This window comes from Atheta coriaria, unplaced genomic scaffold, assembly GCF_025399875.1.
Source record: "Atheta coriaria isolate IRGN ID8LTWV9N9 unplaced genomic scaffold, Caltech_Dcor_3.1 hic_scaffold_7_pilon, whole genome shotgun sequence".
Taxonomy (NCBI): Eukaryota; Metazoa; Arthropoda; class Insecta; order Coleoptera; family Staphylinidae; genus Dalotia; species Dalotia coriaria.
In genome coordinates, this window is record NW_027045449.1 from 8,646,219 (window position 1) to 8,669,372 (window position 23,154).

The window sequence follows — 23,154 nt, forward strand, 5'->3', positions numbered from 1 at the left end:
TAGTAGGCGGCGTTGGAATTGTAAATGAGTATCGTATGTGTAGTTTTGCGTAGCGTAATTTGCAACCATGCAACACATGCACATCTACGTTCATCACCGTGCATATATCGTATGTGTGAGTGGCGGAGAACTTCCGGATTCGTTATTCCATCATTCCGGATGCGGATTCGTCCTGCGCCTGCGACGCGCTACGAGCATGACCGAACGTTAACTAGCGAATGCATCGGATGCACACAGCATTCAAGCGTCCATTATAACTCACATTAGGGAATCAAACCTTTTTTTTTTAATTTTTATCCATGAAGTTTAAATGCAGGAAAAAATAAATAGCATGAAAAAGTGATTGTAAATGTCGAATCTGATGCGTTGTGTTGTGATAGAACGTGATGGAATGAAGGGAATGAAGTGAACGATGTTGAATGATGGCGTCTTCGCATTGTATTGATGTTGATGTGGAATGGGAAAGCAGGGACGCCGGAAGCTAGTGCCATTTGCACGTCATTCGGACGCCATTTTCTGTTCCGATGCATTGTACTTTCATGATTCTACTGCTTCCACTCTTTCAGCTTCCTTTTCATGAGTATTCTATTGTTTTTCGTTGTTTTTCCAACGGCAAAATCAACAAAGAACAAGTATTTCATACTAAAACATGTCTTTTTAATTAATTTTCATCAAATTATGTTTTGTTTCATTCTTATCTACAGTTTAACATACAAAAATCATCAATATTTGTTAAATTCTATTCAATTTTCATTGATGACTCAGCATGAACATTTCAAAATGGCTACGGTACTCCGCCATATTGTTCCGCGCTTCAATTTATTATTATTATAACATTTATTGTCAGTTATCTATTCACAAGTCGTTTGTGCTGTTACTTGCACGTTCCGGTCGTTATCGATGCAAATCACAGGCGTAAGTAAAATTAATTACGGCACGGCGTCGCATTCACGAGGTGAAAATTCAAAATTCGCGTATTTACCCAGCGCCGAAAGCAAATAATGCATAATAAACGATGGCGATGCCAATGCGCGATGACGAGGCGCGAATTTATTAATCGCATCGATCCGCAACCCAACATACACGGCTTTAACCCGGAAAATCAACACAAATTGACCTAAATCAACTAAAAATAAACAATTATAGCGTGATTGACATTAACAATTATGTTGCTGTTGTTGTTACTTCATCTATATTTGCATCAAAATCGTAAAACGAAATTTATGTACGCAAAAGAACTCAATCCATCATTATAAATTACAGGAAACTGTAAATTGTGATGTTGAACTATGTAATTAACATTGCACATCATTATTAACACATAACACGATAATTATATGCGTTATGCTGCATGTTAAGTATTCTTATATCTTTCGCATCTTGAGGCGACCGCAACTCGAGGGTGTAACAAATGTGTAACAAATCTGTTTGGCGAATGTCGACGCATTATCATGCGTTTCGATCGCATTCATAATGTTGCGTGTAATGTGTGTTGCCGACCAAGAAATGTATTGTGTGTTGCTTAGTTGCTAGTTATGTACTAGTATCATAATTAACTCGAGGTAATTTAATTTTGTTGCAAAACGGTTTTGTTTTTGTTTTCACTTGTTTACGATCACTCCGGGTTGCCTGAGGTTATGAACATAAATACCCACCTTATAATCCCCAACATGATGGAATGTTCATGAATATTCGCTGGAATATTCCAGGAGTGAAGAGTTAAGACTAAGCGGATGTTTTGTGTTTGTGTATGTTGCAGTTCGTGGCTGTTATCCCGGAGGTAATCTGGTATGCAGTGGCGGAAATTGGCGCGTTCGAAGATCACATCCGGTCGATCACGCACGCGCAATATGCTCTGCTGCGGCCGGCGAAAGGTAAGCCAGCAAAACAATTTACCGCAATAAAAAACGGAAATAGCAGGCATAACTCTTTTAAATTATTAAAATAAGCTCTATGCATGACACTAATTGTGATTTATTGTTTTAAATTCTAGTTTTTTTCCACTCGTTTTTGTTTCATTTAGGAATTTATGTTTCATTAGCTTCTGCCCGCGACTTCGTTCCAGTAGTGTATAATAAAAATGTAATTCATTGTTACTCACTAATATGTGTCAATTCTATCAATAAGATTTGCTATTTTATATTAAAGAAATTAATTACATATATAAAGAATGGCTAATAATGCACTTCAGCGCGCCATCTCGGATTCAACTATTTAACTATAACTATGATTGAATCTTCATGCCAACTTCTATCCTTTAGAAAATGGCTGTCTTTAGGGTTTTCCCGGCAATTATTCGAATTTTTCTCGCCGTAAAAATCATCCTTTAACGAACATTTAACGAACATTTTAAAAAAAGAATTGGCCAAATTGGTCGAAGGGTAGTTGAGTTATGCGCTTACCAACAGATTTTGCGATTTATTTTTATATTATAAATTTCCCCATTATTTCTATTTTTTACTTGATTACAAAACTTTTAAAAACGTTTTATAACTTAAAAAAGTAAATTTTCCGTTTATATTTTTATTAGAGACCGACCGAAACTGGATTTTAGCCGAAACCGAAATTTCGGTCGGTCTCTAATTTTTATTGCTTTTTGAAGTTTTGGCGCATGTGATGTATCGTTCGTTCATTTGTTTGTTTTATTATTTTCCTTGTTATTTCTATAAGGGTACGAGTAGTTAGAGGGTGAAACTCAAGCAGACTGCGTGGTGCCAGCATCGTTCCGTGCTCGTGCCGCAATTCCTTATCGAATTTATCAATAACAGCGAAATAGCGACATAAAATTGAACGCGGCGCCGGAATGCAAAAGAACTCAAGCGGAAAAGCAAAAAATAAAACCATATATACCAGAGGCTGCAGTTAAAAAAAGTGATAAAGTAATAAAGAAGGTTATAATCTTATAATAACATAAAATGCATGGCAAAAAGCACCGCTGCACGAACCGAAAGCAGAAAAACCAGCACAACCGGGTGTTATACTGCATAAAACAATGGGAAACAGGGAAAGAGAACTGAAATATGGCCGACTGCAAGCATAGTGCAAGCATCATGTTCTATCGGGTCTGAATCCTGGTTTTGGGGCATCTGTGTTATCCGTTAGAAACATTCCTCGCTCCCTTGTGGGTTTATTGTCTGTGTCGCTCAGCAAGCCGAGGGGTCAGATTCGGCGTCAGCCTTTTCCCAAGCACTGATTGCTAACGTTATTATAAACACTAGGATAACATGGCGTATAAAACACACTGTTAGCACGCTGCAGTTGGGTTTTAGTTGATTTTGCGCGGATAATCGGTTAATAACTATGCAACGTTACATGCTTGGACGCCATGTTTTGCAGCGCGGCGAGGTATAATAAAGGAATGATAGCCGAGGAGATATGCTCTCGCTTGTTTTAATAAAAGATACTTCATTTTGGGCTTGGGGACGCGCCACGTGCATAATATCAGTTTAATGCTAGGTATAATTGAAAATGTTCGAGTAGATCTGCATCATTCATTTTAGTCGAAATGTGTTGTTTTTAACACTCTTTTGAGACTTTTACAAGTAGACATTAACTTTGTATAAACAACAACGCCATCTATCGGAAGTAAGCCAGATTAATAAATTTTTATCACTTAGAAAAGTTGCAAGTACTTTTGCGGTTTTCATGTTTCCTCTTGTTGTTTGGCACGTAAAACTCCGCCGGTTATTAATTAATTTTTTGGTAAAGTTGGTATAAACTAGGAATAGATATCAGCGCTATGATTGGGCGGGCGCATCCGTATCGGTGATTGCGGTCGTGAAATCCTTCCGCCGTTTTGATGTTGCGAACTTTTCTCTCCACCCCGCCGGTGGTATATTTTTTAGACGATAGTCGGGGCGCAACGCCGAGACGCTGCTGGCGGATATAAATTAGGATTCGCTATGAAGAAGTTCCACGATACCCAGGAAATACTCGCGGCGCGGCAGGCAGTATTGGCGTGCAAAACTAATTAATCTTTCTCGTCGCACCGCCAGCAACCTCGAAGATAGAATGTTTTCATAGTGTTTTAAAACGTCAGGTTGCGTAAAATAACAATACACACGTGCGAAAAATGCAAAAAAATCAAATGGGGCGTGCTCGGGGTAAAGTGAACTTTCCTCCGGGACTGGATGCGATGCGGGGCGCGCACTAATTAACGATTACAATTGTCGACGTCGACGCTGTATCTGCCATCTTGCAGGTTGTTCATCTATAACCTCAGCGCGTCCCAATGTGACAATAAACCTGCGGAGGGATTTATGATTTTCTCAGTCCCAATGGACAACTTTACCGTTGTATTTATTGCTATTCAACGTGCAATTTGATGATAAACTTATCTGGATCAGTTGGGCGTTGAAACAAAACTGGAATTAATCAATCTTTATTTTTTGATTACTTACTGCAGCGCATGAAATGATGAAAAACGAAGTTGAAAGTTGCGGCGTGCTGGAACCGCCGCCGCCGGAAGAGCTGGAAAAAATAATCCGTTTGTAGTTGGTAATCTGGTTAAGTAATCCGGGAAGATTACGTCGGGACGTTCTTCAATTTCGACGCTTTTGTGCGGTAAAGAGTAATGCGGGGGATACCACATTATCTGGAATTAACTTTCAAACGCTGATTTTTTGTCTACAACTGCGATCTTTTGATCGCAGGCAAACAAAGACCGTGGAAAAATTGTTATGACAACCAGAAACAACTGAGAGTTTTGTATATCTCTACTAATATTATAAATACGAAAGTCCTGATGTTTGTTACACTTTCACCAAAAACGACATAACCGATCATCATGAAAATTTGTACACATATTCTTAGTGATTCTGATAGTTGCCAGGCTACTTTATTTAATAAAAATTATTTTTAAAATAAAATAAAGAAATGGATTTAGCCAATAATACCTCTGCATCTGTTGACTACTTTAACGCCATCTAGCATTCCAACAATGAAGCTCAAACCTAAGTACTATAGTACCATCACACTGTATTTATCACACTGTATTACCGACGCTACGTCAACATCAAATCCAGGTATTTCACACTATGGAGACTGTACGCTATACTTCCGACTATACTTTCAACCATTTTAAACTTCCCACGCCATTCCTGCTTCATTTATTTACTTCTTCTGGCGACTACAGACGCGAACAACAACTTCATTATTTTAGATATTCGCGAGTGAAGCCGCGGGTTAAAACTAGTTTCTTATATTTTTGTGTTGCACCGTAGGCAAATGCGCAGGCGCAAGTTCCACCCGTGACTAAAACCCGTGACTAAAGTACTTTTTTGGTGGTCCGTGACTAAAGCAACTTCATTATTTTAGATATTCGCGAGCGAAGCCGCGATTTAAAGCTAGTTTGTATTATTTTTATTTGTTGCAGGCGAAACTCGAGACCAAAGCGCTGAAAGCCAAACGGCCTGGATTCACAGACGACCGATACAACGAAACATCCTACTACATCGAGAATGGTACGTTAAAATATTTAATTAATCAATAATTTCATCTGAAAAAATTTATATTAAAATATTTGCGCCGCATTTGCATCACAATTCGTCGATTTTTTCTCTGTTGGACTGAAATCTAACACCGCGAGGAAATGGCTCGGTGACGAATTCGATTCGCGCACAACCAGCTGATACGAGTATGCATGAAGTTGTAGAAAACTTCAATAAAACTTGGGTGCGGGTGAATTCTCCGTCTCGCATTCACACAATTCGCCTGTATAATGCTAATATGTAGAAATATTTCCGGAGGGAGCGCGCGCGAGTTCCGTGTGCAAACACAAACACACCCACAGAGGGCGCTGGTGTGAATGCACAATGGCGAATCGATCGTGTTTTATATCAGCCCCAGACCTTTTTACAACTCGATGTGCGATGTTTGGGCGAGAGACGCGCGCGCTCGAGGCTTACCTTTCCATGCGATATTTTTTTCTCCTCACTTTCTTTGAAAACTTATCCTTTTATCATCCTACAGATTGTTACAAGAGATGCAGCAGAGAAAAAAAAAACTTCTGACTATCTTTATTTTATGCGCGAGTTTTGTTTGGATTAGCTTCTAATTTTAGGCCTTCGAAAATCGCCTGGCGTGCATCTTTTCGCGGCGTAATTTTACGTCTCGTGAAGGCGGAATCATTTGGCAGCTACTGTGCGGGAGGAGTCACTTCGCGAACAAGCGAAACTTTCCCTCTTTCGCGCCAAGTAATAAAACTTTCAACATCAGTCTCGGGCGTCGAATGTACGCGGAAATAGAAGCTCGTCGAGAGGGGTGAAGATTTCCTCGCTTGTCGACACGCCGCTTCGACAGCGAATTCCTGCAAAGCAAAAAGGACTATTTACAAATTTCTAAAGCGTCTTAATTAATTATAGACTTCGATGCCGCTTTAGTATCTAATTTCGACAGTTATCTCGTAAATAATTCCCGGAAATTCGAAATTTTAGTAAAATTACACAAAAACGTTTTTTTGTGGTCTTTAGGTTTGCGCAAGGTCTACCCTTATTACTTCACATTCACGACGTTCACCAAGGGACGTTGGGTCGGCGAGCGCATCCTGGACGTGTTCGCTCGGGAATTCCGCGCGCACCCTGCGGAAGAATACGAGCGCTGCATACAGGCGGGCACGCTGACGGTGAACTACGAGAAGGTGCCCACTGACTACAAGCTGAAGCACAACGACCTCCTCGCCAACATCGTGCACAGGTATTTACGCCACGCCGACGTGCAAAACCGCGCCGGCCTCCTTATTCTCCTCCTCCTCCATCCACATGCTTCCAAACCCCTAATCGCACACACACCGACTGCAATGTTAAAATATTATTACATTATTACACGTGTGCGCGCCATCTAGGTAGAGAGATAGAGATAGAGTGGTTTTATTATGATATTACTGCAATTTCTAGCCGCGCGCACCGAGCACAAACATCATAACATTAAAGTTTTAATCAAATTTCGCTTGTAATACTCGCCGAGCTTGCGATAAACCAGCCAGGCGATGTGGGATTATCTGCGTTGTGTTTCCGGTTTGACGTCACATCATGAGACGCTGTTGTGGTTAAACATCATAACATTAAAGTTTTAATCAAATTTCGCTTGTAATACTCGCCGAGCTTGCGATAAACCAGCCAGGCGATGTGGGATTATCTGCGTTGTGTTTCCGGTTTGACGTCACATCATGAGACGCTGTTGTGGTTGCATACAGTTGCGCTGTAATAAAACAACATGGACGGTGTCAACCTGAAGGCTTCTCATTCATTGCAGCGAGCGTTAACGAGCTTGCAAGTTAATGCAACAAATGAAATTTGTAAATCCCGATAAGCACCAACAAGAAATAAAATTCTTTGTGTTGTTTGGATATTTGTGCTCGGTTGTGGAAATTGCGACAAATCCGCTGGGATTTTGCAATTCGTTTGGACTCACAAAGCTTTTTTTGCGAAAGTAAGTGGCCATAGACACCAAGCGACTAATTTAGTAGTTGGGCTTTCTGGTAAAACACAATAGAGACCAATCTGTAGGTAAGTACACATGTAATAACCAAAAAGCAGTTATGCAACCAAATCTACTCGTACGTACTTAGCAGATTGGTGTGGCGCGGTTTTTAGCTAGTGCACGTTTTGAATATATATATACAAACACCAGAAATATGCATGCACATATTTCACGGCCCCCCGGTTCTATGGCCACTAATTTTCGACGATTATATATACAAAATGGCTCACACTTGGAACCATCCACTAATGCATCTGTGCAGGTCTCCGGATGTTTGCTTTCATGTGTTCTTTAATACCCCCTTAGTAAAATCCTTTCATTTGCGATTAAAATTTGTTGTTTGGAAATATCTATTCGGACGATGTGCAGACGCATTACTTGTGGTTGGGTTTCATTGTCATGAAAAGCGATAGTACCTCAAGACGTACTAATAATATTTCCAGACACGAAGTACCAGTGACGTGTCACCCCATCACCATTGTGCACATGGACGAGGACGTAGTGGTGGTGAACAAGCCTGCCTCTATTCCAGTAAGTGGCGCCGAGACTGCCAAATCTATCATCTTACAAACCTTCTTCTACTTCTTCATTTTAACTCTCTCTGTCTCTGTGCAGCGTGTTGCCGGCCGCCGGGCGCGAAAAACGATCGAAAAATCGCATTAGCTTACTAAACATGATTTGTATTAGCACATTGTATTAACTTTAACCATCACCTCGTAAATTTCACCTTGCTTACGACAATAGGAAAATGGCCGCTGGCTTGCCCCGCCTTGGAGCGCTTTTTAAAGTGCTTTCTTGGTTGTTTTGCAGACATGAGACCCCCGTGTTAGCAAACCCAATCAAGTTAATACATGTAGACGAAGACTTAATTGTTTTGGATAAACCGTGTTCCCTTCCGGTGAGTAGTACCGCGTGGTTCCGGTTCCCACAGACACACACACGGGTGAATTGTAAAACGTGGGGCGCAAGACAAACAGGACCGGCCGACTGTGCCGCGCCGCTGAAGGATGTGCGGAGGGTTGCATAGCACCCGCCTTCTCCGTGATCCCTTCGATAACAAATCTAAGTGTTTGTGTGCGATAACTTGCTTTCGACTGTCACTGCGAGAGTGACGTATTTTAATTAACTTCCATCATAATCCGCGCCGTGGGGACGAAAGAAAAAACAATTTACTTAACGGCGCTTTCTAAACGCCACCAAAGTGGTAACTAACCGGCTTTCGTAACCTACTAATTGAATTATTTCTGGTTATCGCGTTGCGGGTTTGTTTTACGATGTGGTCCTGTTCAACTGGGACCTGACTAGACCTTTGTAATATATGTACATATCCGGAATACTCACAGGTCGTGCTCGTTTCCAGACTGTTTCATTTTTTCATATTCTGAAACACCTTGGAAGATTATTATTGCTGTATTTATATTTATATTGTTTATGTTTATAAATTGTGCTTCGATTGGATTGGATAGGTGCATCCATGTGGCAGATACAGACACAACACTGTTGTCTTCATCCTCGCCAAGGAGTACAACTTGAAGAATTTGCGCACGATTCATCGGTTGGATCGACTCACCAGCGGGCTGCTTCTATTCGGCAGGTCGCCGAAGAAGGCGCGGCAGATGGAGCACCAAATTAGGAACCGATTAGTACAAAAGGAGTACGTCTGTCGGGTCGAGGGCGAGTTTCCAAAGTAAGTTGGACAAAAGAATGTGCTCGGCGCTTTCACACCTTTTGCCTTCTGTGCTTGTTACACTTCTTTACAAAACGAATTCTACCACTTCGCCCGCTTCGAGAAACATTCAACATTCAACAATACAATTTAACTTTGCGTCTTGCCTTAATGAATCGATGCATTTTTTATGCGGCGGGCGTGTAAAGTTTTTGTAACGTACTCGTACACAATCAGTAGTAGTAGACCTACTCACAAACTCAATTTGTTTCTTTTTTTTTCCACTTTCTGAAGTTGTATTAATTTATTTTGTGTTTGTACAGTGAAATCATCGAATGTAAAGAGCCCATCGAAGTAGTTAGTTATAAAATCGGCGTTTGTAAAGTCTCACCGAAGGGTAAGGACTGCACGACGATTTTCCAAAAACTAGGCTACAACGGAAAGACTAGTATAGTGCTCTGCAAACCCAAAACGGGACGCATGCACCAGATCAGGGTACATCTTCAATACTTAGGTGCGTTTATCTTCATCACAATGAAGATTTGGTTAAATTATTGATGAAATATTGCAGGATATCCGGTAGTTAACGATCCTCTCTATAATCACGACGTGTTTGGTCCCATGAAGGGCAAAGGCGGCGATTTGGGTGGTAAGACTGACGAGGAGCTAGTCCGCGATCTGATTCACATTCACAACGCCGAAAACTGGCTGGGAATGGACGGTGATAGCGAACTGTCAATGTTCAACCCTCGCAAAGGTGGCGATCTTGATGAATCACTTGTTAGTCCATTCGCACAAAAAGGTACGCCCTCTTTCAACTCAATGTCAAACAAGGTTTTAATTTGAATGAATTGTTATCTGTGTAGATCGAGTGTTGGGCGACGATGACGGTGATCCAGTATCAAGGGAACCTTCCCCGTGCGACGACAGTCTGGAAATCAACACGCCGATCGCCTGCGAATCCACCCCGCATCCCCTGACGTTATCTCCCCTTTCATCGGTTGGTCACGTCGCCATGATGCCCGGCATGCAAGGCGGCAAGGACAACGATGCCAAGGTCACCGTCGCGACGCAGACGGGTCACGAGGCGCCCGACTTCAGCTTCAACCCCGACAAGATGACCGTCGACAAGCACTGCTACGAGTGCAAAGTGAGATACAGAGATCCCAAGCCGCAGGACCTCGTCATGTACCTGCACGCCTGGAAATACCGGGTAGGAGTCTATTCTATTCTATTCAGTTGCATGATTGCTAAGGGATTGCTGAGTTTCATCAATTACTAAATTCCACTACAATTTGTCTGTTTTATTCAGGGTCCCGGCTGGGAATACCAGACCGAGCTGCCGACGTGGGCCAGTGTTGACTGGGTGGATCCCAACGACAGCGAATAATTCATTCAAGATGGACGCCGCGCCAACCACAACGCAAGCATGGATTTATTTGTCTTTCCAACTTAAAGTTTGTTTAGTTTTTAAACGTTAGGCTTAATTTTTAATCAATCTTCCCATAGGTTTTAAGTCTAAGCAAACATAACCTATAATTAGTTGTAGATTCTTTGACAGTTGATGTTTGCGTCCAGTTATGTTATTCAGACGCAGTTCGAATCAAAAATCGCGCTGGTTCAGCTGAGAATGAACTATTTTTATATGATACATCAAAATAGCAATTAATATCGCATTGCCCATTTCAGTAACTGATGTGCCGTGATGACAGCAAGTAAAAACACAAGAAAAGAAACATAACAATACTATTGTACTGGAATACAAACGTGCCTTGTTATAATGTACGTTGTGACAGATAGTTTATCAACAAACTATTCGCAGACATGAATCAATGATATTGAGTGAAATGTTTAATGATATATCCTTGTAAATGTAATTAAATATTAACTCATATCAGATGAATCCGAAAAAGTAAGAATATATAAGAATATATTTACTGTTCATGTCTCTTTATAACGATGATGAAAAGATGGAGGGAAATAATAATAATTAAGGATTCTTGAATGTATACTTGTTAAGCACTGACATGGATTGTTATAAAATGTGATATATAGAGTGATTCGATGATGTTTGTATCTACTACACTTCTCGATTCAACCAGATACATATTATAACTAACACTTTGTTTAAACGATAATTACGAATGTGAGACATTATACATATAGACGTAATGCAAATTGATTGTTGACGGTGTTAACGTTTAGGATATCATAAGTTGTTTTGTGATCGGATTTAAGGTCAGTGCTTAATTTCTAACCTCAAACAGACATTTTATTTGAAAGACATTGATTAGTTATTAGACTAGGAATTGAATGAATTGATTTTTTATCAAGTTTTGTTGACGACCCAATGCGCCGACTTGTTATCACTCGACATTTATTGTTATTGTTTGCTTTCGACATCATTTTTGACTAGTGTGTAAGCGTGGATCGCCGCTTTTCATCAGAAATTAATCTGTATCGCTTGTATCATGCTAAGAAAAACGAGGATTACGAGATTCATATCACTCATTCAAGTTCACAAATGTAATTACGTAGCTTAGAGATTAGCATGATGAACCATCGAGAAAATTAAGATATGTATTTTTAAACAAACATAAATATATTGAAACAATCCCAATCAATTGAGCTTATATATAAAGAAGATACTGTTTTAATAAAAAAAACTTGGAAACCAATTGTAAAAGACAAGACGCAGATTTGTATGATATTGATTATTGCGAGAACAAGGGAGAGCTTTGTGTAATTATAATCTATTCAAGAAAAAAATTCGACACTTCTGTTCGTAGATGGCTTATAGCGCTTCCTGTTTGTTGAGAAAAAGCTCTTTTATAATGATATTACCGCTAATAGACGATAAAACTAATTACGATAACTATAAATTTACAACAATTCATAAGATTTAGCGAATAATACATATTGTAATGAACAGAAGCGTTAGTATTAGGTGCGATTTTTAACTTTTACACAATATATTGCGAGTGCGTCGTGTGACTCGTGCATTCAAAACCTTTAAAAGATGAAGATTTAACGTCAAACCAAATTGATGACAACAAAACCAACCGTAGAATCAAAGTGAAATAATAAAAATAAACGCAGTGTACCAATCGATTAAACAAATGCATAAATATATGATAGCGAAATTTATAAAATGTATTTTTCATAAAAGAATTTTTAACATTGGATAATATCTAATAGAGAGAATTTAACGCTTCGTCGATATTTAGTTGATAATGTTAAAATTTGAAGAAAAGACGCTATTTGTTAAGTGAATAATATGATATTATACTAGCTGGACAACCAAAAACTCATCTATTTCGTGTTTCATTTTGAGGTACAGACAATATAACGAACGCGCACCAATATTTCGATTTTATTTACATTTGCAGTGCTTCTTGAAGTCTCTTGATTTGTAACAGAAATACACTGTGGAGGAGTGATTTTTGAAGACGCAAGAATAAATACCAACAACCGGATGCAACCAGAATTATGTAAATCAATTGTGAATCAATCTATTGTACATTTAAACTCTCTTTTGTTCACAGCTTTTATCATCTGTGATGAATTAGAATTGTTATTAATTTCTAATGCTGTAAGAAAGCAATTTTATGTACAATGTAGATATGTAATTAATTGTAGTTTGAGTGTGTGTTTTATTATTTAAATAATAGTTTCTTGTCAATGATTGTAACTTTTACAATTATAATTATGAAAGGGTTTATGCGAGAGTATTCTTTTTCCTTTAAATCGTTTTCAGAATCCTTACAAGTGAAGAAATAATAAAATTTTATTTGTAAGATATTTTGAAAGATGATATTTACTGCGTGTGCTTAAAAACCTACCAAAAAGATGTTTTATGGCGTTTGTAGAGTTGATCTTTCTTTGACCTTTCAGAAAACTAACATGCAAGACAAATTTAAGTAATACTTTTCAACTGTAACGTAAATTATGATGCGAAAACCGTTAAAAACTGCAGAAATTTGGCGCAATTTTCCAACTTTTTACGTGAACATGTCTACACAGGTGCTGTTTGGGTTGCCTACATCTCTCATAAATTTGTAACCTCCACACTTGGCATATTGGCGGCTTGTAAACATCGTTGCTAATGAATCCGTGATCTGTGCCAACTAAAAAGTACTTCATTGTTATTAAAATTAGTGCCACGGTTAACAGACAACAACTATGGGTATGTTTATCTTTAATATACATTATTGGATACGAAATCATTGTTCCAACAGGATTTGTGTGTGATTTTTGAACTTCCTAACCTATACAGGTGTAAATCGGAGTCCTTCACCCAATCGGTCACGATCTGCGAGTGCTGAATCGAACAGATCTGCACATTCTAATGCTAGTGCAGGTTCCGGATCACGATCGCGCTCACGTAGCCGATCGCGTTCCGGGTCCGGCAGTCCAGGCACAAACAGGTCAAGATCTCAATCAAGATCAAGATCCAGATCAGGAAGTGCTGGCAGTAGAAGATCAAGTGCACATTCGGGGAGAAGCGGATCAAAATCGCCTTCACAACATAGTGGAAGTCGAAGTAGAAGTGGCAGCAGGTAATACAACCTAAAAATGCGTTAATTTCATTAAATTTTTATTTATATTTTGGTTTAGATCAAGAAGTGCTGGGTCAAATGTTAGCAGAGCATCAAATCAGTCAAGATCTAGATCTAGAAGTCGTTCTAGATCACGATCACGTTCTGGTAGTGCTCATTCCAATAGAAGTAATCGCAGTGGACAATCTGCAAGAAGTGGGTCTAGAAGTCCAAGAAGTCAAAGAAGTAGGAGTAGAAGCAGGTAAATATTCGTTAAAAAATATTAATTTGCATAGTTATGCAACACAAATCACTTTAAATTTTATACTCTGACTGGCAAACTCTTAAAACATTAATTTTCGCTTAAAACTACATGAAAATAACGAATATTTATTAAATATTATTTAAGCAAAGTAGGTGGTGAAAAACAATATTTGTTATCTACCACAGCCTCTTCAATCAAAATTCTTCATCTTTATTCTTAACATTATAAGTTTTAAGTAAATAAGTTTTATTTTAGCTGAAATGAAGTTGTACAGGTTGCATATTTCATATAAACCCGCTGAACTTAAAAACTAAAACTAAAATCCACCATTTTAAGGTCAAAATCAGCCGCATCAAGAAGTAGATCTCGTTCAAACACACCGAATGATGCTTCCACAAAAAATAAATCACCAGCAAAAGGTTCCGACAGCGAGAACGAAGACAAAGGCGCCGACGCTGCTGATTTATTCGGTGATGCTGATGATATCAGCTCAGATGAAGACAAAGCAAAAGAAGCCGCACCAGCTAGAGACGAAAGAAGCGATGATGAAGAAGCTAGACCCGAGCCAATGCAACAAGATGACCGCTCGGATAGATCAGCAGATGAAGAAGACGCAGAGAAGAAAGATGTAACAATCATACGCAAACTTTTTAATCAATACTTATTTATTATTATCAATTTAGGAAGAAAAAGAAGAGGAACAAGAAGTCGCTCCGGAAACAAGAATCGACGTGAAAATACCGAAGATTTCCTGTGATTTAGGCAAAGAAATTCATTTCGTCAAACTACCAAACTTCTTGTCCGTTGAAACGCGTCCGTTTGATCCTGACACATACGAGGATGAAATCGACGAGGAAGAAACACTAGATGAGGAAGGCCGAGCTCGATTGAAGCTAAAAGTTGAGAACACCATACGCTGGCGTGAGGATATAAACAAAGAAGGCGATACAATTAAACAATCAAATGCGCGATTGGTTCGTTGGTCGGACGGGTCGCTGAGTTTACATCTAGGCTCGGAAATATTCGATGTGTATAAACAACCACTGCAGGGTGATCATAATCATTTGTTTATCCGACAGGGGACGGGTTTGCAAGGCCAGGCTGTGTTTAGGACTAAGCTAAGTTTCAGACCACACTCTACAGAGAGCTTCACGCATCGCAAGATGACGCTGTCGTTGGCGGATCGCTCGCAGAAAACAAGCGGGATTAAAATTCTCTCACAAGTGGGGATTGATCCTGATAAAGATAAGAAAACATTGTTGAAGGTAAATAATTTAAGGTTAGCGTGTATTTTACATTGTGATATTTTTGTCTTTTGTCAGAAAGAAGAAGAAAAACTTAGGCAGACTTTCCGACAAACAAAACCACGCAAACGCGGTGATGGTAGTCGCCTACACGCCAGTCAAACTTACCGTGAGGAAGACGGCAGTGAAGACGAAGGCGCCATTTCACTGAACGCCATCAAAAACAAGTATAAATCAGGCGCTAACATTACCAAAGGCGGCGCGATTTATTCATCGGATGAAGAAGGTTCTGACTTTGAAGCACGCCGGTCGAAAAAACTCGACAAGCCGAAAGCACTGAAAGACTCCGAATCAAGCGAAGATAGCGATTAGTTTTCATTTCATTTCATCAACTACAACTATTATATAATATTTTAATTATAATTGACCTAGTAATCTTAACTATTTATCTATGATCACAATTTCCAGTTCCATGGCACGCAAACAACCCCATCGGACAGCACCGAATAATACGTTGAAATACTCAGTCGCAGGCCGTTTGTAAGCTCGGACAATCGACGCTGATGAACCAGTAGATTCTCGCAGCACGCGATCATCATCTCCGGCGTCACGTTGTCGTCTTTACGCAGACTCAGCAACTGTAAATTAATCTTACACTTTTCCTGCAGTGAGCGCTCGATGTGTTTGTCGGTTTCGTAGCGACTCATGTTCTCCAGCGCGAGTTCCATGTTATCTGTGATGAAACTGACTAGGAGGAAGCCTGGGCATGACGCAGGGACGATGAATTGTCCTGTTGGGGATACCATCAATGGACCAGCCTCCCTGTTGTAATTTAATACAATTTTAAATCAGTTTTAGGTTAATATGAAAATTTACTTACGTTTCAACGACGATTTCAAATCTTTTGAGTGATTTTGGCCAAGTTTTTGGAAACTTTTTATATGTAAGAAAGTCACTCAGGGATGTGGTGATTTGTTGTAGATGGCGCTCATACTCGCCGGCGAGAATCTTCGGCATAAATTTACGTCGCATTACTTTAATATCTCGCAGCACTTGAGAGACAGCCTTTTCGAATGCGGGAATTCTTTCTAGATGTTCATCGTACTTCTTGATATTTTTGATCAACTGTAAGCAGTTAAACAAATTAATATTTACTTAGACATGGAATTGATCAACTTACATCCAACCAGTTGTGTCTAACTTCACCACTGTTCAACATGATGTGACCATCCAAACTAACGCCGGTGAATGGTGCAAACACCAAGATTCTGCCTTTTAAACACTGAAGATCATCAAAGTGTTCGACTGTCAACGCATTCAAGCTCTGTAAGCAGCCTTTAAAGTGTTGGATATTCCAACCGCAGTCCCATCTTAAGTCGGATAACTTTAACTCAGCTGAGAGAGTTTTACTTAATGCTTCAATGTCTTCTCGCATTGGCATTGTTAGATTACTGCGTTCCAATGCTTCTTTGTTGTTGCTCTCCAGCCATTTACAGAGTCTTAGATTTTCTTGCGCTTCGCGAATTGTGCGTTTCACCGCCAGCGGGCCGAAAATCACGTCGTTCGGGTCTAGATTAGTTAAGTCAATATCGTTTGTTCGATCGGGTCTTACAAATGTATAACCGCTGGATGAATTTTGCGCTGGTTGTGGAAGTTTGTCGATAAATTCTGTACTCAGGTTACATGATTTGAGAACTTTTAGGAGAATTGATCTAAGATCTCTTTCCCTCAAGTCTAGTTTAACTAATTTGAATGTACCTTTCTTGGTATCTATTTTATTGTCTCTGATGTAGAATTGTATACTGCAGGGTTGAACGTGGCGCGATTTTTGAACGGTTTCAATGAAAGAATTCAATTGTTTAAGAGAATTCTCATTAGTTGTCTATAAGCATAGATATTTATTTATTAACTATTAAGTTAATTGAGTAGGATATTTACCCTTTCTTTTGGAAATTGCTCAAACAAATCGGGATGTACAGCAAAATAAAACGGCCTAAGAGCAGTGGCTACTTCTGTTGATGTCAACAGGCTATTCCTGCTGAGGTGGAATAGCCTGATCGTAGCCAGCCTGAAAATTATCAATTACCAGTTAATATCTGCATCAACTTAGAAGGAATGATGTTAATCATACCTCATATTTTAGTAGAGCGATGCATCGCTGTTAGGTGGAGTAGTTATGGCACAAAGCAATGAAAACCAGCCAAGGTTTTGCACTGAAAGTTTACGTGATCGACAAACACATGACCTTAACCTAACCTGCAAATGCGATAACTCAACCAAAATTTGAATTTGAATTAATTGATTAACTACCATCGTGAAAAGCAATAAAATTAGGGAAAATTTTGACTCGTTGAGTCGAGTTTGCGACCGTGACAGGACTCGAACCTGCAATCTTCGGATTCGAAGTCCGACGCCTTATCCATTAGGCCACACGGTCTGATGAAGGGATGTTTTTCAGTCATGCTCCTCCTTGGAATTAATAGAAATCACCCCTTATTTTGGATATTTCATTAATAATTGATGAATTAAAAGTTAAATAGGTAAATTCTGTACATATAATGGGTCTATTCAGTTTGTCTTGACATATAAATTAGCAGAATGTTAGAGGGTGATTCTTTGGCTGGAAATCATCCCTTATCAGACCGTGTGGCCTAATGGATAAGGCGTCGGACTTCGAATCCGAAGATTGCAGGTTCGAGTCCTGTCACGGTCGCAAACCTTTTTGTTTAACTATCAATTTCATACGCATGAAAGTTTGTTTTAATGTAATGCATCTTCTAAATATCTAAAATCTTCTAAATCACAAAACAATTTAATAAATACATCTTATAAACATGGATTACGTATTCAAATTAGAAAATAATAAAATAAATATCATAATTTTTCATGGCATTGCCAAATTGTAGCTACAAGCAAAGAGTTTTTGTGATGTATATAATGCTGCATATCTTGAACGGCGGTTTTTGGAACTAAAACCAGTTACAAGTTTAGGTTAGGAAGAAGTTTCAAATAGTAATCAGTTCTTTAACGTGCGGCGGTTAAACAATGATTTAAGAGTGTTTAATGTGGTTTTTAAGGTTTTATGTGTTACAACAATGAACTTAAACGATTTCGCATTATGTCCCCGCCGCAACAAGAAGAAAACGCTAAAAGGTGATTGGAAAATTATATTTTTACGTTTACTAATACTAAGCATAAATTGTTTGGTTCTAGTTACCTATATACAAAATGGCGCTTCAGGTCACACACGAAAAACCTCCACAATCACCAGTAAATCAAAGAGCACAGAAAAATGGCATTCTGAAAGTAATTCAGTTACACACACATCAAACACAACACATACAACAGTGGATGAGTCTGGGATTATCATAGGTATGCAATAAAAAACGCAATAAAGCATTTTATTAACTTTTTTAAATAGCAATCACGGAGGGGCGAGGCGAAGCATCCTGTGAAGTAGGCATTTCTGCCATGAACACTCAAAACCCTGAATTGTCATTGTCGCAAATATCGGACACCAGCAGTTACATCAAGGTGCTGAATAAAATTCACGTTTTATATCCATCAGAGGTAAATTCAAAATATAAAACTTAAACTCATCGATTATCGACATTAAATTAATATATTTACATAGATTTTGGTTCCGATAACATTTACAAGCACAAGACTCGTCGAGATGTTAAAAAGCACATTCCCAGCGGTAAAAATACTCGCGATTGATCGGTCGGCATTCCGCAAGGATTCCGGGCAACAATTCGTGCGCGATGTATGTGCCAAAGCATACAATCCGGTGATACTCGTACTGCAACATAAATACTACGCACTTACAGCCACCGGCGCATTGCGCGTTTATCTCGAGACTTATAAGCGTGAATTTTATGCGAAGGAAAGCATGCGGGTAACTTACACCGAGTCGGATTCCAATTCGATGATAGATGTCTTCGTCGCAGACAAGCTGGAGCTGGTGGCGTGTGCTCTCGAAGACGATACTATACATAGAAAGACTTCCAGCTTACGAGGGATACTTAATCACTGCAAGACAAGATTGGGTAGTCGAATGTTAAGATCGACGATTTTACAACCACCGAATCAGTTGGAGGAGATCGAAAGTCGTTTGGATTGCGTTGAGGAGTTGCTTAAATGTCCTGAAAAACAAATCGCACTTCGGGTAGGTTATAAACTTTATTACTTATATTAAAATAACATCTTTTTGATTAAAATCATCAGGATATATTAAAGAAACTGTCAACTTTCGGTCAAGTATTATCTCTTGCTACAATACTGAAAGGAAACGCGCAGTACTGCGACGAGCGCCACTTAAACTACGTTCTGCGCCTGAACAGCTTCTTTGATGAGATAGAACCGATGAAGGAGATATTATCCACATGTAGATCTAGTTTCTTCCACGAGGTACTTGCTACTTTAAATCGAGAAGAGTTTCAATTCCTCAATACCGAGTTCAAGCGGATTCTTCACGAGGACGCTCGGCCTTGTTCAGGAGAACAAAGCACAACAGCACGTTGTTTTGCCATCAAAGGTGGTGTAAGCGATGTTTTAGACTTTTTGCGCACAAAATATTCCAATCGTGTGGAAGAAATGCGCAAACACGTTGCAGAGAAAGCTCTAGAAGTTGGTTATGATCTGAAATTATCAAACAGCCAAAAGAAGGGATATCATATGGTCTTGCAATTGGGTGGAAAACAACGTAACAAGTTTAATAAGTCCACATTACCTGTTGATTTCTGCCAGGTACAATAATTCCTGAGTTTATGAGTTTAAGTTAAACTCAAACCTAAAATATTTTCTAGGTTGACATTATGGCGACGATGGTAACAATGAAAACCATTAAATTACTAACATTATCGAATTTTTTAAGCGACACAGCGACTGAAATAATTAAAATCAGTAATATGTAGGTTTTCTTTTTAAGAGAAATAGGAATTCAACAAATCATTAAAAATTTTATTGATTTTAGGCATCTCCACAAATTACTGCTTAAAGTCCAGGAAAACATTTCTTTACTTTATATAACGTGTGAACAGGTAGCAAAATTTGATTTTCTACAATCACTAGCAAATGCTACAGCTGCGGGAAATCGATATGTTCGTCCCAATTTCGATAATTATACTAAAGTTATCGATGCGCGTCATCCTCTCTTAGATTACATTCTCGAAAAGGAACCTGTTGCAAATAACATCGTAAGTTATACTAATCCAACAAACTTCAGTTATAATTATTCAAAAATATATTAGATCGTAACACCAGAACACCGCCTGCATTTGATCACGGGCGCCAATGGTTCTGGTAAATCAATTTACATTCGACAAATAGTTTTGTTGCAAATAATGGCGCAGATCGGTTGTTTCGTGCCTGCAACCAGCGCCACCTTTCGAATATGCGACCGGTTTCTTGCGAGGATCTACTTTGAGGATAACTTTGAGAACGGTGCATCTGCATTTACCCTCGAAATGAAAGACATTAAATATTTCTTCAATGTTATCACTGATCGAACGTTGATTATCATTGACGAATTGTGTCGTTCGACTGCCGTGCGTGAAGGAACCGCACTTGCAATGGCGATTTGTGAACACTTGATGCGCACACCCGCTTTTATTTATTTCACAACTCATTATACCTACATTACAAAACTACAACAATTATATCCACAGATTAAATGGTTAGTTAGATATTTTGTAAATACATTAAAAATAATTTCAACGATTTAAATTTCAGTTGGCAAATGGAAACAAAAGAAATTCATCATGAAGCTAAGAAACCAAAGTTACACTTTACACACAAATTAATACCTGGTGTTGTTACCCTGGAAGGTTACGGCTTGGCTTTAGCAAGAAATGTTTGGCCTGACACTGCTACAACTGATGCAGATCAACTTTTAAGAAAAATAGATGATAAATCTTTGGATACTTCAATTGATAAGAAGATAGCGCTCAAAATTAATTTAGAAAACACCCTTGCTGAGTTAAAACGCGTGGGAAAATGCGACAAATGCACTGCGTATCAATTATGGCAAGAGTATCAAGCTGCACTGCAAGAACTCGGCGTTACAATTAATATTGAACGACGTGTGCGTAAATCCACGTTCAATTCGACTCAAAACGATGACGTTGATATGACTCTCACACAAGAACATTTTCAAGCCGAGTTTGTCAGCACAAATTATTCTTCCCATCAGTCACGCGCAAATTGTTCAAGTTTTACTGAGAATTCTTATCTTCAGCAGAAGGGCATTAATAGATCTCCTCTCATCATAAATTCAAGCATTTCAAGTAATTTTAATACTGTCCCGAAGCAACCTGTTAAAGTATTACAAAATTTCACTATTGCCAAACCGGTAAACACGTTATCTCGAAATTATTCTGGTATTGCGGCGAGAGAACAAGCAATTTTGCGCGATTCTGATGATTTTTCGTTTGTGCCAATGTCTCAGTCGGTGTTTAATAATGGTAACACTGCTTTTGACACATTTACGCAAAATATTCGAAATATTCAACAGGCTAGTCAGGCTGAGAGAGAGTTTAACACTTCATGCACACATAATGAAACACTTGAACAAGTAGATTTTCTAAACAAAAGTCATGCCTTTGATCCATATGAGATAAACTTAAGTTTTTCATTCGACGGTGAAGATTCACAAAGTACACAGGCAAACGTATTTGATTTTTGTGCGCCTGAAGTACCCAATAATCCTTTTCAATTTGAGTCTAATACGCAATCAAGTAGTCATGATGTACGAATGATTGAAGATATTGCTCACAAAGAACTTTCGATTACAAGTTCACATTTTATGAACAATTTGCGTGCTGAAGACGCGTCGACACCAATACCATCTGGTAACTTAAATACAATTGAAGCTAGAATGAAGTATGCTGAGGCCTGCATAACACCAACACCACAAATGTTTGATAACGAGTTTAAAACTCGTTTACAAAGCAATGTATTGACGCCTTGTACCAGCACAACTGGCACTAAACCAAAAACTGTAACAACAGAAACCTATTCACCTGAATTGCCCATTAAGAAGAAGAAATTATTAAATTCTGAAGAACTTAATGCTGCATCGTTTGAAAATTCATTTTTAAACAATGTTGCACAATCTCAAGAAAATGAAGAGTCACTAGAATCATCACAGGAAGTGATTGATTTATGCTCTTCACAATTGGAGCCAATCACACCGTTTCAAAAACAAACTAAGAAAAAAGGTTTCAAGTTGTTTAACAAACGCGAGCTTGAACAGTTTTACAATCAGATGCGGCTGAATGCAATGCAGAGTAATGATCCAGAAGAAGTAAGAAAATATTGCCAGGAAGTGATGAATCGTCCGTCTATGAAGCAACTACGGGCTTCTGAAGTATTAGTGACTGCGCGGCGTACCGCAAATGGACAATGCGTGTTTGACAAACCGAAGAAACCGAAAAGATTCCAAGCACCTTTCAAAACAAATGACAATTTCGGGCGGAATAATCAAATCAACGCTACAATGTTCAGCGATGCTAATTCACGAGTCTTTGACGAGTACATGGAATACATAAGGTCAGCGAAGGATAAGACTGAAACACTGGATTTTGATGAATTTAAACGCAGAAGTTCAACGTCCGAAGATTTCCCTTAAACTAAAAAAATAATCGTTGGTTTTAAATTTGCAAAAATAGTTTTATTAATTATTATTAGTTATTGTTTATAGTGTTTATAGTGACAGAGAATAAGAAATCATTTGCCTAATTCATGACTACCTAACCATTCTTCGTCGTCGCCGTGGTTGTCTCCAGGATTGGTGCAGTTTTCATCGAAAAGATTCGCACACCGTGTTTTAATGCGTTGTTGTTGACGTAGATACTGCTTCATTTTATAATAGGCACGCAAATTATTTAGGAAATCATCGATTGCGACCTTTGCTGGTGTGGCACGTTTTCCAAGTCCATTGCCCCTGATCCATTCGTGATC

At 38.9% G+C, this 23,154-nt stretch overlaps 4 protein-coding genes and 2 non-coding genes across 6 annotated transcripts; 4 read left to right on the forward strand and 2 right to left on the reverse strand.

Annotated features, from left to right (window-relative positions):
* Positions 1-5,293: 5,293 nt before the first annotated feature.
* Positions 5,294-12,864, forward strand: LOC135795520 (pseudouridylate synthase RPUSD2-like; the record flags this gene model as incomplete). Its single annotated transcript, XM_065307227.1, has 8 exons — positions 5,294-5,462; positions 6,471-6,693; positions 7,923-8,010; positions 8,946-9,166; positions 9,469-9,659; positions 9,717-9,947; positions 10,012-10,358; positions 10,458-12,864. Coding segments are annotated over 8 exons (1,548 nt in total), but the record flags the coding sequence as incomplete, so codon positions are not given.
* A 343-nt stretch (positions 12,865-13,207) lies between these two features.
* Atu (Another transcription unit) lies at positions 13,208-15,633 on the forward strand. Its single transcript, XM_065307506.1, has 6 exons — positions 13,208-13,331; positions 13,422-13,704; positions 13,763-13,945; positions 14,285-14,576; positions 14,632-15,213; positions 15,271-15,633. Exons 1-6 carry the CDS (start codon positions 13,328-13,330, stop codon positions 15,562-15,564), a joined length of 1,638 nt encoding a protein of 545 aa, XP_065163578.1. The 5' UTR covers positions 13,208-13,327; the 3' UTR covers positions 15,565-15,633.
* LOC135795735 (T-cell activation inhibitor, mitochondrial) lies at positions 15,544-17,467 on the reverse strand. Its single transcript, XM_065307507.1, has 5 exons — positions 17,324-17,467; positions 17,131-17,260; positions 16,373-17,074; positions 16,073-16,317; positions 15,544-16,014 (listed from the first exon to the last, which is right to left on the reverse strand). Exons 1-5 carry the CDS (start codon positions 17,326-17,328, stop codon positions 15,648-15,650), a joined length of 1,449 nt encoding a protein of 482 aa, XP_065163579.1. The 5' UTR covers positions 17,329-17,467; the 3' UTR covers positions 15,544-15,647.
* Positions 17,468-17,556: 89 nt separating this feature from the next.
* TRNAR-UCG (transfer RNA arginine (anticodon UCG)) lies at positions 17,557-17,629 on the reverse strand. The gene has a single exon. It is a non-coding gene; the product is annotated as a tRNA-Arg (tRNA).
* A 203-nt stretch (positions 17,630-17,832) lies between these two features.
* On the forward strand, positions 17,833-17,905 carry TRNAR-UCG (transfer RNA arginine (anticodon UCG)). Its single transcript has one exon. It is a non-coding gene; the product is annotated as a tRNA-Arg (tRNA).
* On the forward strand, positions 17,867-22,932 carry LOC135796099 (mutS protein homolog 4-like). The gene is made up of 10 exons (XM_065307998.1): positions 17,867-18,183; positions 18,270-18,345; positions 18,406-18,564; positions 18,614-18,762; positions 18,827-19,360; positions 19,420-19,941; positions 20,001-20,104; positions 20,168-20,390; positions 20,445-20,869; positions 20,926-22,932. Exons 2-10 carry the CDS (start codon positions 18,288-18,290, stop codon positions 22,820-22,822), a joined length of 4,071 nt encoding a protein of 1,356 aa, XP_065164070.1. The 5' UTR covers positions 17,867-18,183; positions 18,270-18,287; the 3' UTR covers positions 22,823-22,932.
* The last annotated feature ends 222 nt before the right edge of the window (positions 22,933-23,154 follow it).

Coding starts and splice junctions, on each gene's coding strand:
- Atu (XM_065307506.1), top strand. Junction 13,946..14,284: donor AGAAGTAGGAGTAGAAGCAG/GTAAATATTCGT, acceptor CACCATTTTAAG/GTCAAAATCAGCCGCATCAA. Junction 15,214..15,270: donor ATAAGAAAACATTGTTGAAG/GTAAATAATTTA, acceptor GTCTTTTGTCAG/AAAGAAGAAGAAAAACTTAG.
- LOC135795735 (XM_065307507.1), bottom strand. Junction 16,318..16,372: donor TTAGACACAACTGGTTGGAT/GTAAGTTGATCA, acceptor AACTGCTTACAG/TTGATCAAAAATATCAAGAA. Junction 16,015..16,072: donor TTTGAAATCGTCGTTGAAAC/GTAAGTAAATTT, acceptor AAATTACAACAG/GGAGGCTGGTCCATTGATGG.
- LOC135796099 (XM_065307998.1), top strand. CDS start 18,288: ATGAACTTAAACGATTTCGCATTATGTCCCCGCCGCAACAAGAAGAAA. Junction 18,763..18,826: donor ACGTTTTATATCCATCAGAG/GTAAATTCAAAA, acceptor ATATTTACATAG/ATTTTGGTTCCGATAACATT. Junction 20,105..20,167: donor ATAATTAAAATCAGTAATAT/GTAGGTTTTCTT, acceptor TATTGATTTTAG/GCATCTCCACAAATTACTGC.